This window comes from Montipora capricornis, chromosome 11 (genome assembly GCF_036669925.1).
Source record: "Montipora capricornis isolate CH-2021 chromosome 11, ASM3666992v2, whole genome shotgun sequence".
NCBI lineage: Eukaryota > Metazoa > Cnidaria > Anthozoa > Scleractinia > Acroporidae > Montipora > Montipora capricornis.
The window spans coordinates 26,501,347-26,521,172 of record NC_090893.1 but is presented as its reverse complement, the minus strand read 5'-3'; the positions used below and the strand labels follow the sequence as shown (position 1 = coordinate 26,521,172).

The window sequence follows — 19,826 nt, the reverse complement described above, 5'->3', positions numbered from 1 at the left end:
AGAAAACATAAAAAAAAAAAACGAATTAACGACTTGTATCATGTCAAAACTTGCAAAACCCAGGGTTCATACGCTAGTTTCCGAGTTAAGGGGATCATTAGTCATCGAGACATTGTTTACCTGTGGAACACAGATGCTTTAGGTGGGCAAGTGCCTGATACCACCAATGGCGTCCCCCAACCGACTCTTCCACCTGAAACGAAACATGGTTGACTGGTGGACTATGGCAGTATGATTAAGTTCACTCGCCTTATGGAAGCCGACAACGCAAAGTTTCCCCTTTTTTTAGACCACAATCACCTACTTTCAACAATGATCATGGGCCTGGAGTTAAGAAAATTCCCTTGCCTAATTATCTTCGCAAAATTAAATTCGTCAACTTTAGGTTTCCATAACCAGCAAGTTATCCATTAAAAAAATGACTTCTTTTCCGGTGGTAAGTTAGTAGTGCCACTACCCTCGTAAATTCTTTGTAGTAAAAAAATTGTAAGATTTTTTTTTTTTTTTAGCAAAAAGTCTATATAAGGTACGCAGCGAGTATCAACTTTGAGTGATAGATAACTGTGAAATGCAACACCAATAGTCAATATTGATTTCGTAGCCGTTTGATTGGGGCTGGCTTTACACCTACGACGGAAGCAAAGGGGAAAAAAGAGAATAAACTCGCCGACGGGTTGGCTGAGTTGGTTGAGCATCGGACTACTGTGTGGAAGGTCGCGGAATCAAAACTCCGACCGTACCAACACTCAGGGTCTTTAAACAACCGAGGAGAAAGTGCTGCCTTTGTGATGACACCTGAAATCTCTCGTCTTCTAAGATAAAGACTACAAACCGAAGGCCCCGTCTCCCAAGCTTCCAATGTTCATAACCCTAAGGGACGTAGAGGAACCCATTCCCTTTTCACAAAGAGTAGAGCATGGAGTTCCCGGTATTGTGCATAGTCTTTCCTCTGCAGTATATCATGGTCGAGAGGGTTAACGTTCCGAGGTCCAATTATTGACTATGTGCAATTACTGACTATCCATGGGCATTGTCCCTTTAATGTATAAATGACTATAAAGTACCCCTGTGATAAAAATAAAAATATAAAACAAATCACTTCCTTCTTTTCTTCAGGCTTTGAAAAGGTGTTTGCTTAACACCTGACCCCAGTTGTTCGAAGGGTGACTAGCGCTATCCACTGGATAACTCAATTGGTTTTGCGAGTATTTATCCGCTGGATATTGATTCATTCGGTGGATAGCGTTATCCATCTTTTGAACAACTGGAGCCTGACTGGCAAAATTTGAGCTTTGATTTTTATCCAAAGGATTGTACCTCAGAGGGCTGGATCCAGGGAAAAGTGACGTCAAAGGCTCACTATCTTAAAATTTCAGCTTATTATGTATGCAACACGTGAGTTTTAAAGTCTGAAAGCTCAAAACTCCTGTGCTGCATATTAATTCTGCGGCGTACACATGCATTGCATTCTTAAACTAGTAAGCCTTTGACGTCATTTTTGCCTCGGTCCATCTCTCTCAAGATCTTAAAGTTCTTGTTCAAGAGTACCCTAAGAACTAATGACACTGATCAAAGACTAGGCTCGATTACCAGCCTCTGATTCGGGAAATGAGCCAGCACTTAGCCCCACGAAAACATATAACCGAACCCGAGTAAGCGTCGGAAATCGACCTAATCAAAGACAAGTCCATACGTCTCTATGCGTTGCTTGTGCGCATGCTTGCGTCGCTGGTGAATAAATGGACCTTACAAAAAATGGGCTTAAGTAAACGAGTAAAAAGTATCATGTGCCTTGGTCTCTGACCTTGTGGACACACTCTCTTGCCGCTGCAACTGTGAGTGAGTACCCCACCCTTGTATGTGAAGTACATGAAGCTTGCAGTGCACTCAGCCTCTTTACGGTATACGAGCCGTGTGTTATCCGGTGGATCACAGCTGGCGCTTTCTGGGACTAGGCAGAACTCGCCCAAAGCTCTAATAGGACTTTGGTACACTGTGGAGTGTAAACATACATGTCAGCAAGAAATCGACTCCAACCAAGTTTGGAAAAACCAACCTTCGATTTTAAAATGAGTTGATTTGATTTGATTGCATTGTTGTCCCCAATCACTGCCCCAGATCCAAGAGCCAACAGTAACCTCCAATACTCCCTCTACGTAAAGGCCCTTCACAGATCATGCTATTTTTAGACTCAAGCGAATTATAGGTTACTAGAGGCCGCAATTCTAACGGTAACCTGTAAGAATGACGGCTACCTCGAAATACGCCCAGCCAAAATGATGGTGATCAATTGTAAGGAACGTGAATGTGGTTAATTACGCTTTATATGAACATTGGAGACCAAATCAATGTGAGGAGCCCATAGCTAGGAGACTACAAGTCCAATACTAGGTCTATGTAACGGCATTTTCAAAGATAATGCTATTTTTAGACGAGTTCGATTCTTATAGAATTTGCCTTGCGCGAGCGACCAGTCTAAATCCCATGGGTAACAATTTCTGGTCTGGTTTCGTGTTAAAACGAATCTAAAAATAACTGGGGTCTGTAAAAATGCCGTTCCAAATGCCAGCGCTAAATACAGTCGAGATTTAAATGAGGGTGATGACGAAGTCCGCCTGTAACTGAATGGGTTGAATAATGTGAAAATGCAAGACGGATAGGTGAAAAACGTAAAATAAAATAAATAGTCTGGAAACAAAGACAGACAGTAATCAGAACAAAACGATCAATGTGCGAAGGAGATTGTTTGCGTGCTGTCCAATCTCTGTTACAAAAATACTGATTGTACTTTTTGCTTTTCACCATTCATGTCCAAGTCTCACGAGTCGTTCATACCTGTCTTGTAGACTGAATTTGCCTGCATCAAAAGTGGGTTAGGGTCGGTTCCCTTGCTAACGTTAGCCTTACCCTATTTATGACCAAAATCTGCGATTTTCCCTACCCTATTTATGACCTGACCGAAAATTTGATACCCTATTTATGACCTGACCCTTAAATCAATACCCTGGTGCAGACCTGCCTTATAATTATTTCCCTAGTTCAGACCAATGTTAAAGGCAATGTTTAGGGGGAGAGGAAGGCAAAGTGCAGATGGAGGAAGGGGGACATGATAAAGAAGAAGCTTCTTCTAAATAAAAAACGAATTCAAGACTAGAGTGCAAAAATCAATACCCTATTTATGACCAAAATGGAAGAAAAATTGGCCAAAATCGATACCCTATTTATGACCAAAACGGCTGAAAAACCCTACCCTTTGGGGCTGCACATACCTATATAGCCCATGCAAGGAAGTACCCCCCCGGGGGTATGAACGACTTGTGAGATTTGGACATGAATGGTGAAAAGCAAAAAGTGCAATCAGTATTCTTGTAACAGAGATTGGACAGCAGGCAAACAATACTGTTACTGAGTAATGCAGAACTAGACGCCCAACACCCTCGTTTGACTTTAAAGTACATCTGCTTCTCCATCCCACGGTAAACACTGGTTCTTCAGGCTGGCCTTGCACGTGCGTTCACATTCCAGTACATCTCACGAATAGTGAAATGTACGAGAATACTTATACATGTAGACAGATAGATTATTTACTCAACCGTTGGTCAGCAAACAAAAGCAACATAGACCAACTCTGTTTTGAAAGCTACGTGGTGGTCAAAAGGACTGAAGTTGCAACAATTGCTAAAAATAAATGTCTATTTATTAAATATCTATTTATGGAGGCTCGAACCAGTTTCAACGTTTCCATGTGACGCTCTTATTAGAAGGATCGGCACCACAACGTTGTAGCATTTATTGGCAATATTGTGGTACCAAATAAAACAAAACATTTTGCTGAACAAGATACAGTTATTAATGTGACGTAATATGTCACCGTGGCAACGGGCAAGCCCTGTAAAAACACCCTGTGTTTTCTCTTTACTTGCTTATATCTCAAAAAGGAACTCGGTGACCTCCATTTTTTTTATTTTTGAAAAGTAATCAGAAGGTCATGATAAAACTGTCTGCAAAGTTTTAAAAATTTTGTCAGGTGGATTCAGAGCCACCTTAATTTTGTGATTTTTTAAGGTAGCTCTGAATTCTCTGGACATAATCTTTTTTAAACTTTGCCGAAAGTTTTGATCGTGGCCTTCTAATCACTTTGCAGCAATAAAAAAGGGAGGTCATCTAGCTAGTTTTTGCGATATGAGCAATTAAATTCAAAGTATAGATCACATCTTGTTTGGTGTTTCATATGGTACCATAACATTGCTGTTACGTGATACAGCGTTGTAGCGTTATTCGATCTAAACAGAGAGTCTTCTAAGTGTTGAAACCCTTTCGAACCTCCATAAATGCTAAAAACCTCAAAAGGTGCACATGATGATGATTAAGTACATTAATTTTGTATAAATTAAAAATTCTGTAATTCCTTAAAAGTTGTATAGTTGTAAGTATGTTGTACTAGGTATATTTAAGCAATAGAGGACATTTTCTCTGCTTCCATAGCCTCATCCAAACACCGGGGGGAGTTGGGAGATGTCGAGACAGTTATGCAAACCCGAGACCCATGATTGCTTTTATAAAAATATTTCTCAGAAATAATTCGACAAATGAAAGAAAATGCTACTTTTTTACTTCTTGATTGAACCAGATTTTCTTGATACACGATCATATTTCTTACCTGCCAATCAAAAAGCGAGTCTGACAGCAAATAACCAATCAAAAGTCGTGTGATTTCACAGCCGTGTTTACATACTATCATCTAAACACATCTATTGACCAATGGCAGTGCACGTTCTATCCTAATTATATTTTTAAACTGATATAGATATATCCTTATAAAGTACTAATAGTACTATACTTAGTCCCTATGTACATACCTGGTAACTTGAACAAATCTAACTTTAGTCTGCCCTCATCACACGCGTCTTTATACAAAATGGCTGTGGTTCCATTTAGAGGTGTCCCGGACATGGGATGGACACAGAACCCGGATGAATGTTTGAAAGTCTGATGAAAGGTCCTGTGAAAGAGAGGTAGTGAATGAATTCCTTCAGCAGACACTTGCAATCAAATGAGACAGAAAATGAAAACGGAAAGCAAATATACAAAGTCACATGAAATAAAGTGAAATGAAGTAAATACATTTACTGAGCGCGCTCTTAGCAATCATGACTTTCAGCGAAGTCTTGTTCTCGTAGCCTCCTTATGACCCGAAAAGAAGGAACGAGATGTTGGAATTTTCCAATCAGACATTTTTGAAATTGGCAACTCGACCTTCTACTAATTTGCCCCGAACTTGTCGTCACTCTAATTGCCCCTATTAGCGACCGTCTAGACGAAAATTAAAAACGCTTAGAAGCATTTACTTTTTAATTAGTAATTAGATGGCAATTACCATTTGAACTTGGACGCAGCCTCGTTGCAAGTGCTTGAAACGACCAGCGGTGTAAACCATGTAGGTATTTCACCTAAAAGCAAATTGTTTCGCTCCTGTCAAGTGACTTAATGGGCCACCTTCGATATATCAATATTTAGGCATGGCTACGAGGCTTTATGGTCAAATTTCACGGTTCAGTTCTGTTTTCTTTGTCCCATAAGTCTCAAGGGATGTTTCTAACAAAACAATATTCAAATTTAACCATAACGCCTCGTAGCCATGTGTGTAATCCAAAACCAAATTGTTTAAATTGAAGTTTCCGTCCACGTCATTTGCGTTCGGGAAGGCTCCAAATGAGATGCAACCTAGTTTTGTTTTTAATTATCGTCACGGAGTGTACTTATTCTTTGATAGCACTCACGCGAGAGTCAAGACTTTCTTGCTTTTGTTCTTTCAACCAAAATGGCCGCTGTGACGTCAAGTGCAATCAAAGAATTACCTCCACCTCAACTTGAACATCCCATTGGTGCTGATTTACAGGTCATCAATGCTACTTGCTCTTCAAGTAAACAAAAGCAGTTAAGTTAATCCAAGAGTTCATGACAAGGAGCATTCAGTTTCCATACTTTGCCTATCTCATGACGTTTACGCAGAACAGGCTATTTTTGGACAGCTCTTTACTGTTACATTTTCCACGAAACGTTGTGTTTTAGTCCGCATCACTGAATGGCTAGTCTGAGCCCTCAAGAGTGACTGTAAACTGATGCAAGACTCTAAGAGGAGTCTCAATTGACAGGAACATTCATCATAAAATAGCTCAGTCTATGAAAACGCCATGTCACATATGTAATCAAGTTAGATACTCCTGGTCATGGGTGAGATCCCAACTTTCTTGCTTTTGTTAGAGTGCTTTCGATCATGTGACCAGCAGCCATATTTGCATACTAAAACAAAAGGAAGAATTTTCATAAGAATAGAATTCAATTCGCTCCTCCAACATGGCCGCTGTTTGACTCCTCCTGGCAACATGCCCGCCGTGACGTCATGTGAAAATACTCTATTGGTTGCTTACGATTCGTCGTGAAGCTGATTTACGACAAAGCAACGAGTTCAAGGGACATAAGCAAACTCAGTAGCGTCTAAATCATTAGTATCTCTAATTAGAACATAAGAAATTAATTAACAACAGTTTGAAGAAAATACGCACACTGGTCGTGCTTATGCTTGGGTCTCCAATCAAAACCAGCCGTTTATGAGACAGCTTTGTGACATTAGCGATATTGGCGTACATCTAATTACGTGCCTTTCTGGGCATAGATCTCCATGGATAGATGCTCTGAGTTATTGAAACTTGGTAAGTCACATTCATCGTTCTTTAGCCTGCTGGGAGGTGCGAGATGGTGTTGTTATCGCGAAACAGATATCTTTAGACACCATACTGGAAGAGCGTCGGATAGGTCTGGCCGGCCCCACTTATAGGTCCATAAATGCCCCTAATAGGCCATTTTCGAGTTTATGTCCGCCTTCTATTCCTAGCGAGTCTAAGTGCGACGTTTTTGTGATGGTAATTAGTTCTACTTTACATATAAATGAAAACTAATTTTCATAAGAAAAACTTGGCACTTAGACTCGCTTTGAAGGGGAGGCAGACATGAACTCGGAAATGGCCTATTAGATTAGATGTACACCCAATTTTGACATTCAACACAAAGTGTTTCTTAAGTCTCGGCATTTGCTATCAATTTCCAACGAGTGTTGGAAGGTTAGTGTTGTTGTTGTTGTTGTTGTTGTTGTTTTTAAATCTAATTACTAATAGACGACCAGGTGACAAAAGGAGGGCTAATTTATTTTTCTATGGAAGTGAATAGCATTTCTGAAAATTACATATTCGATTATGGGTGCTCAAATAAGGTGATGTGATCAAACAAAAGTTTATGACTTGTAAACCTATGCAAGAAATGATGGGGTCAGGCCTGCTGACAACTTAATTTCCAATCTCTCTTTCTTTTTCGAGCCCAGGGTTCGAGGTCGGTTGTTCCCCAAACAAAGGAGAGATGACTTTATTAGTGTCCCCAATTAATGATCTGAGCATTACATTTTACATGGTTCCTGTTGAGAACATCGGTCCCGATCACTTGTGTAAGTTGACAACTAAACTCTCAATAAATGATCGAGTACCGGGAAGGAATAGACCTAATGGGCTAACTCAGTGATGTACCCAATTCAAACCCTTGGGAATAAAACATTTTGTTCCAGGTATTTCCATATCATTTAAATATGAATGCTATATTATCATGCAATACAGTACACAACGAATGTACAAGTGCTGGTGGACGAACAAAAGGAGCTGATGAGAGATCTTTTGTCCACCAACATGGCGGCGATGATGCCACGTGAAAACCACCTATTGAACTGTAAAAAGAGGAACATATGATGCATACCATTAGGACAGACTTTTTTCCCACTGCACTTGTGAGTTAACACACCATCTTCATAAGTGAACATCATGTAATCTTTGGAACACTTTGGCGTATCCTGTACGTAAACCAAGGGTGTGTTATCCGGTGGACTACAGTTACCACTCTGAGGCTGCAGGCATAACTCACCGTAGGATCGGATTGGACTCTCTGAAGCAGATAAAACAAAATGTTTTTCTCTAATATTCTAGTTTTCCTGTGTTCTGTAGAATATAATTTCAACACAAATTTCGCGGGATTACGAAACAAAACTTCAACTTTTTTCAAGAGTGAATTAGGTAAGAGTGTTGATCTATCACTTTGCGGTCTTGCCCAAGCACAGTCACATATGTATTAATATTTAGATACACTTTACGCGCCAAAAAATACAAAGGACCGCCAATTTGAAGCAGTCAGAAGAAGCCAGATCACGTGTGACTGCTTCTGCCATGTTTTTTAAGGGACATGACAATTGATTTCGGCGGGAACGGGTATTCTAAAAATAAACTCATTTGTGACTGTGCTGGGGATGTCCACCCATGCCACAACAAAACAAGGTAGCTGCCCCCTGACATGGATTCACGGACTTATTTAGCAAGTACTAAAGAGCAATTGAATTAAGTTAGTATGAAAAGATAATTCATTCGGTCGGCCTTACAAGACATTTCGAAAGCTTATTATGCTTGAGGCACCGTAACCAAAACTAGAACAGCCGTGAATCAAGGGGAGTAAGCTGAATGCTGGAAGCAAAGGTCTGGATAAAGGAGGGGGGGGGGGGGAGGGGGAGGGGGGACATTGAAGAAATATGCAAGAAATATGCAAGAAAGCTATCAATTCGACGAAAGAAATGGAAAGCTTTTGAAATGTATAAGACAAATAAATGGGCATGTCCCGGATTATCTTTAACGTCTTTTTCCTCCGTATTACTCTAATAAAAACCTGAGAAACTCTGAGGGAAAACTGGCTTTGCTAAAACCGAGAACTAATTATTTAAAGCGAGACTTCTCTTATAGCGGTGCCACATTATGGTCTGGAATAACTTGCCCAATGCCTTTAAAAATGTTGGATCTGTTAAACAATTTAAGGGAAACCTGAGGAAGGTATCCAGCATATTGGATTCCCACTCGGCAATCATTTAAAGCAGTTGTAAATCGTTTTAGTTTTGAATTTGTAAAGCTTAATTAACTGAATATGCTTCCCCGTGTTTAAATACAGTCTTACTACTTCTATAAGCGCACTTCAAATATACATTTATTGCATTCTTCGATTCCTTCCCGGAAGCATATGACCTAACAAATGGATCTTATTGGAGTCGAGCCTACAGGAACATTTATTTTTCTTCTTAAAACTACAAGCAAAAGAGGCTTAAGAGTCAATTTGATACATAATGACCCCTTATCCTCGTTTATGTGGAAAAACAGCTGATAACTCCGATAAGGGCGATTGACCTGCTCTCAAATGAGTGGGTTGAAAGTCCAGTTGGTAGAGCATTACACCGTTATCGTAGAGGTCATGGGTTCGAATCCCATTGGAGCCACATGAATTTTTCAGGTGTCTATAAGAAACAATTGTTACAAATTGTCCTGATAAGTGCGGGAACACATGAGCCCAACAAATTGACCTATTCCCAACTGTATGGCTTCATAGCTCAGTTGGTAGAGCATTGTACTGGCATCGCAGAGGTCATAGATTGGAGGCCACCTGAATTTTTCAGGTGCCTACAACAGATAAGGATCACCTGTCTGTTTCGTCTATCACCCGCGCTTCAAACAAACATTTATTTCGTTCGATAAACACAGTCTCGGCACATCTAAGAAGAGGGGTATATGGAAACCTTGGTCACTCTGGATAGTGACTTTTTGGAAATTGATAAAGTAATCCGGCCTTTAAATACCTGAGGTATGCCGGTACCACTAGGGTAAAAAAAATGGTCATGTGATTTATGTGACCTACGGTCACTCACCAGCTGCAGGCGGCATCCCGCTGTCATAGTTACAATTATCATCTTCATTTACCCAATACCAGATAACACCCGGATTTGCCATCTTATAGTATATCCACGGGGCTGGATTGTATTCTTTCGTCTCTGAAATGATCGATCCCCAATTGGAGTAGTCCGCGTGAGTAGAGGTCGTCAATAGGCCTTTTCTCTCTCCCAGCCAGGGCATGCGCCGTTCAAGAGAGTCTCTCCAGTCGTATTCCCAGTCGTCAAATTTCTTTACCAGAGTGACGTTTGTCTGTCGGTTGTGTTGACTCACAAAGCTTGGTGAACATAAAAGAATATCGTTAAGAGATTGCATCAAAAACATCTTCAGTTAGATAATAATGTGCATGTTTACAAACATTGCTTTTCTTATTCAAATGTGCCAACCACAGAAACAAAAAACAAATTGTTTCGACAGCCAGTGAGGCTCTGGTTGGCACATTAATAACAATAGATGACGTCAACGATATCTTCCGATAAGTGTAGGGGGGTTGGCCGTTATATGTGAATTTCACAAAAGTTTTTTTGAGATCGGAAGTACGTTTCCCGAGAGGTCCGCGATAGCCTCAGACGAACTTATCTGGCATCGTGTAATGGTGGCTGTTGGATAATCAGTGTGCCCGTCGGAGTCGTGTTCGTCATCAAACAAGCCATTAGATTCATAAGAAATTGTAGGATATATCTCCCACTTCGGATTTTGAGGCAATACATATCAATTCCCTTGCTTCTGAAACTCGTAAATATACCCCAAGGGTTAGATTGATCGACTTGCCCTCTGCCTCCTTAAGTTTCTCTTGCAGATACAAGTAGCAGTCAGCGTAGGCGCGATCTAAAAATAAATTTCAAATGATGATCATGGGACACAAGGATTCCTTCTCCTTCACCGTTTCCTCTTGCTATTTCTTACAACTCTATAACCCATCAAACTGGATCATCTAAAATTAAAATTATTTTAATTCGTTACCTATAGGAGATAGGAGCAGTCCAAACTCCTCCCCAGTGCCCCCTCTCATTGGCTTCTAATCGATACTTAAAACTCGTCCCGCCACATAAAGCTTTAATCTTGTCAGCAAGTCCCAAGATGGAATAATCTCTTACTAAAGACGGTCTCGATGGATTCTTAAAGTTGACCTTGCTTTTGCTCCAGCCGTTGGTAGAACTGGTAACAAGCAAGGTGTAAGCTCCTGTCTCTGACGTCATATCACAGTAGACCGGAAAGTACTGGGAAGTTTGGTGGATCATGTAAAGTCCATCTTTCAGTGGTGCTCCTCGTCCGCGTTTCTTCGTTTTTAGTTCATTGCATGATCTCCTTTAAGTGTAAAGAAGAGCGTATTACAGCATTTCATTTGAAACCATGCTTTTGAGCAATAATAGTAATAGTAATGGACATTTACAACGCAAATACATCGGTTTTCAGTTGAGTGTCATGAAACAAATACCAAAAGAAACTCCTTCGAACAATCATAGTATGAACAAACATAGGAACTTAAGGAAAGGAACTTTATTTAAGTGTCTAATCTTCTATCGCCGTAGAGCACTAATCGGGGACACTGTAAATTGAAATTAACAAGTTAACGCAAATGAAATCAAACAACGCAACGAAACAATCCCAAATCGTAGCAATTCCATGTAACTTGCTCAAAGCACGGGAAAACTGAATCACGCTTGCAATTGCGATTGGTTTTGGTTTTACTTCCCATTGGTTGATAAACTGGCTCGAGATTTTTAAACCAATCGTTAAGTGTAGCAATTGCAATCCCGTAATTACTTTCGACAGTCATTTGAAAACTGCTCTATCACATCAGTTTCATGGCGGTTCGCAATTCTCTCCATAATATATATTCTTTGTCAAAAGTCCTCGAAAACTTGACAGGCAGTCTGCTTTTGACCTCTCCAGTTTTCTTGATTTTAGGCCCCCCAGCCCAATGCATTTTTCTTTAACTCGAAAGATTCCATGTTTTCACCGAATGAGGCACGATTATTTCAGAAAATGGGGGCAAAAAAAGGCCCCATTACTTCTCTGAATCTAACCCATCATATCGGTTTAGTCTGCTAATTTATAAATCTTCCCTTACTGAAAAATAGGTATCAATGTGAATGTTGTAAATAAAGTTCTTTTGTCTTCACCACTATCCAACACACCTGATAGCGGGAATGAACATGTAAGGTAAGAAAATATGACTATCTAGCTAAAGAGAAGGTCCGTTACTTCATTTTGCATGTGTGACGAAAATTATGAAGACGTTTTCCCCCTTGAATCACACAACAAGCTCTCTTTACTCACCAGGTTCCTTCGCGTAGCCAAAGTCTAATTACGCCGGCCCTTTGCCGTTGTACTCTTTTCGCCGAGTCGATCACAATGGCGCCATTCAAACTGTTTTCATCAGAAGCGCTTGACAATAAAGCCGTGGAACCAAGAGTAGTTAAGTATGGGAGTCTTGTGAATGACTTAGCTCTATCTGAATCCCAGTTACCCTGTCTGTGAACTAACTTTGTGCATGGCTTATTTGATCGAGCAGAAACCAGCGCGCAGCCAGCTTTAGTAGCCCAAACTCCTTGCCAGGTTTTCACGCTGTCCTCTTCAATGAGATACTGAAAATAAACAAAGTATTTTCGATTTCCTTTGCAACATTTGCAAGAATGCCACTTTTCGACATTTATGTCCTAACGACCGTTTGCCGCGCTTGACCGTCCGTTTGAACGTTCGTTGGTTTTGCCAAACGTTTAAACGTTTGCACCTGAACGTAGTCAAATGACTCAGATCCATCCATCCTTTTGTAAAGCGGTGGTAAAGCAGCCAAACTGGCAATCAGGACAACTTCTCTTCTGGAGCACTTTTAATAGATGTTTTTTAAATACTCTAGTCAACATAGCCGTGGTCCTTTCTTAGCTATGGCTCGGTTACGAAAAGGATGGTTTGCACTAATAACGCATGCACAAGCGTAAGTAACATAGCTACAAGCGTTAACTTGTCTCTAATTAGAGTCTTTTGTCCTAACAATAGGAAGGGAATGACCTTCGTGGTGTCAATGAGGTCTTTCCTATGTAGTATAAATTATCATAGATGGGAGGGTAAACACTCTGAGGTCGACCTTTGTAAGGAACTCCTTGTCCCTTAATGTATAAATAGAGGCAGTGTGGCACTGTGGCCCAGTGTTAGGGCGCTTTCCTTTTCCATGTTCTGAGATCCGGAGATCCCGTGTTCAAGAGCCGCTCTGACCACTCGTTGAATTTCTTCCTGGTGGTCCCTGGTTCAACTTCCCAGCTCCACTTGTAAATAGCAAACTGGTTTGCGTCGCAGTTGGGCCGGATTCTTAACAGTTGTTGTTGTTGTGTTCTGTTGTTTCGTTGATTGTGTTTCATTGGCCCTGAAAAGCTCCTACGGGGAGCGGTCAATTAAGTATGTATTGTATTGTATTGTAATACAAATACAGTGCAATACAAGACGCGATCATGAATTGAGTTTATCTTAGTTGCCTGTGCTTAAGCTTGCTCCGCTAGTTGAAACCAGCCCTTCTCATATCTCGGATAATTTCAATACATTTCACATGCTGTTCCTCAAATTAATCATTCTCACCTTCACCAAACCGATGAAAAGCTTTCGATTCCTGTGTGCACGGTTGGAGCATGAAAAAGGTGAAAACAATTGCTCCAAATAATCTCACGAAGAAGACGTGAGATTGGGTTTGTTCAGTGAAACAACTCTACAAAACGATTACCTGTAAGTAGCCACCAGATTGGACTCAAAATACCTGAAAATGCTTTGTATTCGTTATTTTATCTGCCATCTCTAGTATAGAGAAGTCTAAATTCATTGCTGGTGTACCCATGTTTCGTGATTTCAGGTTGTCTCTTGTCCATCCGTTGTCGCTCGCACTGGTCAACAACAGTGTCCAGCCTCCTCCGTATGCACTAAACTTGCAATGAGTCTGAATGTCACGATTACCAAGTGTGATCGTGTAGATACCATCTGGAAAACAGCAAAGGTCCAAACGAAAACTAGTGTCATTAATATTGAAGAAAACACACACACACACACACATACACAACGCTCATCACTGGCACCCATCCCCCTTATCAACCCTAACGCAATCCCGGTGGAGTTACGCAGAGGGAGACCTTGGTCTTAGCGAAGGTTCCATCACCTGGACATCAGCCTTAATTATGGCTTAATTTCGTATTTGTGTCTCAGTCGCCCAGACGTCCTTCCAGCTAATCTAGCCAAGTTGACTACATGCTGGCAGGATTATGGAACATGGAACTTCAATTCCCACGCATCCGATTAAAATTTTTTTTTTTTTCCGAATTGAAAGCTGAAGACTAGCCATTTGCAAGTTTAATAATAAAGTGGGCACTTTTCCTACAGTTATTTTAAGTTCCTGAAAGTTCGGTACGGCGGGCATTTTTTGTGCCACCAAAAGAGTCAATACAAGTCTATGAAGAAAATTAAAAAACAAAAGAAAAGGTAAGAAAGCCCAAAGAATCATCTCCCTGAGAACATGTGTTTTTGGAAATTTTTTTCGGAAATATGCTCTTACGGAATTCCTGAAGAAATGGAGTTTTAGTACTTGTGTATTGTGTTTATGTTCCGTACCCTTTTTCTGTGATTCCCTGTATTCTACGATCTCTGAACTCTCTTACTTTTTCGTTAATATATTTTCCTTTTATGTCGACAAAATACATCGCTTAAGAATGAAATTACCTTGTAAAAGCTTATTGTTCGCTAAAATTCTTAACTGGACATCCAAACATGATTTTGGAGGTTTGTAGCTTGGTTCTCGGATCCAGTACCATATGTTCACTGGATGCTGTTCCAGGTCTTTACCGTCCAGCCAGGGAGCAGGGAAGAACAGCTTAGAGTTACCTTCGAACACAAGCAAATAAAATAATAATAATAAAGAATTGTTACCGAAACGTTGCATCATTGTAAGCCAACATTTGTTGGTTAGAGATGTTGAAGGGGCTATGCTCAGCTCTTTTGGCTTCCTGCATAAAGAGCGTTCAAATGTACACCTCAAACCACTGAAAATTTACAACTTCTGTTGCAGTTAGGGTGTGTTCGATTAATTAAGCCTATTCCGGAATAGGAATACAAGGAATAGAAGTTAGCATTCTTCGTTTTTATGGACATACGCATTAAAATTGTCAAACACCTGCTAAAATGCTATTTTCAACACATTCTTATTATCCTTGTCGCGTCAAATCGACAAATACACCGTCTTCAATCATCAATCCACGTATTCCTTTTCCGGAATTGGGTCAATCGAGCGCACCCTTAGATCTCTTAGGGCTATATAACAACAATGTGATTGTTTGGTGGCCGGATTGCAGATTGAAAACCTTGGGCTAAGTTTTTGTGAATTCTCGAATTTCATCGTGTAGATATAGCAATAATTTTAGGACGGTTCATTCTTCCAACAGGGACATTTTGGGCATGAGGACACACACTCTTGTTAACTCACACCAGTGTAAACCAGGCTTGAAGCAAAAATGAATTATCACTTTGTGAAAGTCAGATTTCAATTAAATGTCAAAAACAATTTCACGATTGCTTTGGTATTAAAACTAGTTGTCGCAGACTGAAAAATCTCGCTCCAAATTATCAGCCAATCAGAGTAAAATGCTCGCCCGTGGTGAAGGCTAGGTGGCTCAAAACCAGTTTTACCAGTTTGATTTACGTGCTTTTCGTGACGACTACACTGTGAAATTGCCTGCCTCTATTGTGATTAGTCAAAGAAAGTACCTGCTTGCTGTGGTCTTAATGCGTTAGGAAAGTGTTTGATGAAATACCTCACACTTTCGCTTATTAAAACCTCAATCCGCTATAGAAAGTATGACGCTATATACTGATTGACCTGAAAAGGACTTTTTTAAACTAGGTAATTATAAGTTGGCTAACTATTGAAGAAATGACATTAAAAACTGATATATCACTGGGTAGCCAAAGTATTGAAACGGACGAGGCCAAGCATGTCTGTGAGACGTTAATCCTTTTAAGAAACGTGGCGTTAAGTGGTTATGGAGCCAGGACAAAGTTTTGAAATGAAAACTTATGTAATGCACTTTTTTCCAGGTCCTTGGTTTTGGCCTAGGTAATCAGCTGTCATTCTTAGCCGAAACAAAAGAAATGTTTGTATAATAGAATTGAATAGTCTTAGAGTTCCAATAGGTTGGTTAGGGACAGAATCAAGGGATGGCATGACGAGTTAGAATACGAATAAAGAAAAAAAATCATTTATTACCAATCAAGGTTCCCCATTGTCGATCCCCGGTAGCGTTTTGTGACGTTGTCAGTTTAGCTCCAGATATCCAAGGCATTCGCTTTTCAATCCCATAGTCATCATATTTCCAATTGTCAAACCTCTTCAACAGTTTTACATTTGTCTGCTTGTTGTTCAGAGCCACGAAAGTGTAATCTCTTGGAGCTCGCCAAATTCCTCCCCATCGGCCTACAAAGGTACAAACCAAAAGCGGTGTGACATCAATTATACTGGGCAAGACTGTTTTTTTTTTTAAAGACATGTTACAACGGTACATACGTCGTCGTCATGTCAGCAGTTATAATAAAACGTTTTTGTTGAGTAATGTCGTATTTTAAGCTGTGATGCTCCATATATTGGAGAAACATTGTGCACTACAACGTGCACTTATCTTCATGCCAAGCGGGAATGGCATGCCGCTTCCCTTCCTCCAGAGACAAATCCACTACACACCGTGAAGCTTTGCGAAGAGTTACCCTCCTTGCTTTGACACTGAGAAATACTGAATAACATGGGGATTCGACTGACACGTGTGGCTATGATGGGATGATTTGCGCACTATATCACCCGAAGGATTTTTCAAATGACTGCGGAAACATCGCCCCCCCCCCCCCCCTTCCTTATTCAGGCACCGCATTCCTCTGCTATCATCAAAGAGATTTATTATCACGTTGTTACACGATCAGTTTGATGAGCAGGATTATCAAGTCCAACAACATTCTGTCCTTTAAAGTAAATGCGATCTAGAATCTCTTTCGTTTTTTTCGTCATCTTCACGCCCCTTTCAACCGCATTTATATCGCTCACTCGAGCCTTACCTCTCTCGTTTGCTTCAATTCTATACTCAAACCAGTCGCCTTCTGCCATCAAAGTGTTTTTGATATCGTCTGCCTTATTTAAGATGGAGAAATCGCCATTCAGCGTCGGCTGTTTGGTGTTCCTCTCCTTCAAATTATTGGCCGTCCACGTATTGGTGTGACTAGTGACCAATAGCGTCCATCCACCGCCATCACGTGTCATGTCGCAGTAGGTATTCACCGGTCCCTTCCCGTCAGGATTTATAGTGTACACTCCGTCTGGAAACTGGACTCCAGTTTCTCTTCCAAGCGACAAAAGACGTCGACATGAATGAATGACTGAGGGAAGGAACGAACGAGTGTTACTTTATTTTATTGTTCCACTATCATGCCATTTTACCATATTTGGTCAAGAGAACGATCAAAATATGAGACGGTAATACACTGATACGGACGGAACGTGAGTTTTTCAATGAAATAAGTTGTTTTCAACACGATGCAAAGCTTGAAAATTGAGCTTGCCATCGCTTGTCTCTCGTCACTTTGTTTATCCAATCAAATAAAGATCTTTGGCTAACTTTTTGTGCTGTTTACATCGTCCATACGCGCCCTGAAAGACACGATGCATTTTTTTTTTCAAAACACTTTTAGCAAATAAAATTGAAGGAAAAGAACACCTTTTCTGTAGTGAAACAATAAATCTCTTATTTGATGGTTTAACATATATAATGCTCGAGGACATTTTACGAGTTGCGCAGTATTTTTCCCGCAGGGGCGAGGAAAAATACGAGCAATGAGCAAAATATCCACGCGTATTATATGACATCCCTGAGTGAGAATTTTGTATTCTTCGTTTGAATGGCGCTCAAGTTGTTTGTTTGGTTTTGTTTTGATTTGTTTTGTTTATTTTAAATTACCTGGGCATGTTTTAATGTTGCATGCTACCGTTTGGATCCTGCCTCCAGCGCAGGGTTGTCCATCATAGACCGGTGCAGGGTTGTTACAGAAGCGATGCCTAGTCTTCGTTCCCTTTCCGCAAACACGTGTGCAATTGGTCCATTTAGACCACGCGCCCCAGCCTCCATCACGGGCTTGCTTTTCTGAAATTCAAAGGAGATTTTTTTTTTCACATTTCAAGTGTCTATCACCTCAAAAACCCATTTCCGTCCAACAGTTATCTGCACTCGTCTAACACTAATTTGCTAGTACTTTAAACTCTCTCCTTCAACGCCACCGTTTTACAGGCTGCTAAAAAGTGGAAATACTAGTTGTCATTTGTTCTGCGATCGCGCAATGAAGAGGAAGGAATAGGTTTAATATTTGGTTGACGTCACAGAATGCTTCACATACACCTTATTCCAAAATGGCCGCCAATTAAGTGTTCAGTTTTGTTTCCTGGCCAATTAGCCCTATTGGTCTCCTTTTGGTTCAAACGTAAAATTCAATGTTTAACCTTGAACGAGACCAAAAAGGAATACTAAAATGGCGGTCATTTTGGAATAAGGTGTATTGTGATGCAATGCAAGGTAATAGGCCAGTTCCGAGTTCGTGTTTGCCTCCTCTTTTCATTCATAGGCAAAGGAGAACTTATTACCCATACAAAAGTTTTGCACTTGGAATAGCATTTAAGCGGAGGCAGACATGAGCTCGGAAATTGCCCATTTGTGACGTCAACCCGATTTCAAACCCATTCACCCCCATTGCTCGGACATTCCACTTTTCGGGTCTTTCAAAGCGAGTAAAAAAGTAAATGAGACTTCAAAAGCTGAATAGGTTCGAAACACAATACAACGTGGGACGATTTCGGAGAACTAATGAAGTGGAAACATTCCTTGAGGTGATAGCCGCCTTAGAGAACATACCATTACACACTCACATTTCGCTTAATCAAAAAACAATGTACCGGAGACGGTACTTATCTGTAATGCTTAAAGCAAAAAAAGACTAACTTTAGTTTAAAGTGCCTATCACCTCAACAAATGTCGGTTTCCACTAAATAATCTTTAAAAAATTGATAACAAGAAATTTTTAAGGTTTACAAATTGCATGGTTTACAAATTGTTACTCATAAATGTAACTAATACCATATGGAAGTCTCTACTTTTAGTGCAAATCACCCATTCTGCAAACCTTCCATTTCACATTAAAAAATCATTTTTTTCATCTCTATTTTGTTTTAAATAGTTTTTTCCCTTGTTTTAAAAGCCTCAATACATTCACATATAATTATCTGACTTATATGTTTACCTGATCTGCAAGATGTTTCTGAGTCTAAATTTCCTTGGCAATAACATTTTCCTCTATTTGTACAAACCTGGAGAATGAGAAGAAACAAAAATCATAAGCGAAAGGGTCGTTGATGCGAAAGTTCAACGTTATTTATATGTTTATTCGGTAAACAAGTTACTTTTTAATTTAGAGTTTCTTAGCTGTGATAAAGCGATAGACCTTAACAGTGAAACCGACGTCTTTGAAAATTAACGTGATGGGAGACGGAGACCATGGGCTTTGGGAATCGCATGCAAATAAGGGAAGGTACAAGATAAGCATAAATTACAATAAACGGCCTAAACAAACACCTTGGCGCTGATGGAATCCGTTTGCTCGTTCAATGTTGGTTTACGCATGCGAATGTATAACATTTCTTTAACGAGGCAATCAAATTTGCCGCTACATTTCGTGATAGTGTGAAATTGCTCAATGAAGCGTTCAGGCATTTCACTATTGTATTGGAGGTTATAATGTTTTTAAATCGAAGATGACTTTCTAGTGTGCCCTTCTACGCGCTCGTGTAAGTGACCACGTGTATAACCCACATACCCTGCAAACGGACTCCATCAGCGCCATGGTGTTTGTTTAGGCCGTTTATTGCTTGCTATTTAACTAGTCTCTTGATAATGGAGTCATGATGACCCCGAAACGTCGAGCTGCAATAAATCTTTCCTGGTTTTTTTTATATGCCTTTGCTTC

At 40.2% G+C, this 19,826-nt stretch overlaps 1 protein-coding gene across 1 annotated transcript in view; it reads right to left on the bottom strand.

The window, feature by feature from the left end:
- LOC138024068 (uncharacterized) overlaps positions 1-19,826 on the bottom strand; it is a 43,398-nt gene that overhangs the window by 3,464 nt on the left and 20,108 nt on the right. The window contains exons 17-30 of the mRNA XM_068871157.1: positions 19,104-19,170; positions 17,774-17,956; positions 16,878-17,195; positions 16,042-16,248; positions 14,502-14,663; positions 13,552-13,769; positions 12,084-12,391; positions 10,764-11,108; positions 9,800-10,077; positions 7,801-8,013; positions 5,378-5,450; positions 4,860-5,002; positions 1,805-1,993; positions 121-193 (exon numbers count right to left, since the gene is read on the bottom strand). Coding sequence (XP_068727258.1) covers positions 121-193; positions 1,805-1,993; positions 4,860-5,002; positions 5,378-5,450; positions 7,801-8,013; positions 9,800-10,077; positions 10,764-11,108; positions 12,084-12,391; positions 13,552-13,769; positions 14,502-14,663; positions 16,042-16,248; positions 16,878-17,195; positions 17,774-17,956; positions 19,104-19,170 — 2,777 coding nt within the window. The remainder of the gene's footprint in view (positions 1-120; positions 194-1,804; positions 1,994-4,859; positions 5,003-5,377; positions 5,451-7,800; positions 8,014-9,799; positions 10,078-10,763; positions 11,109-12,083; positions 12,392-13,551; positions 13,770-14,501; positions 14,664-16,041; positions 16,249-16,877; positions 17,196-17,773; positions 17,957-19,103; positions 19,171-19,826) is intronic.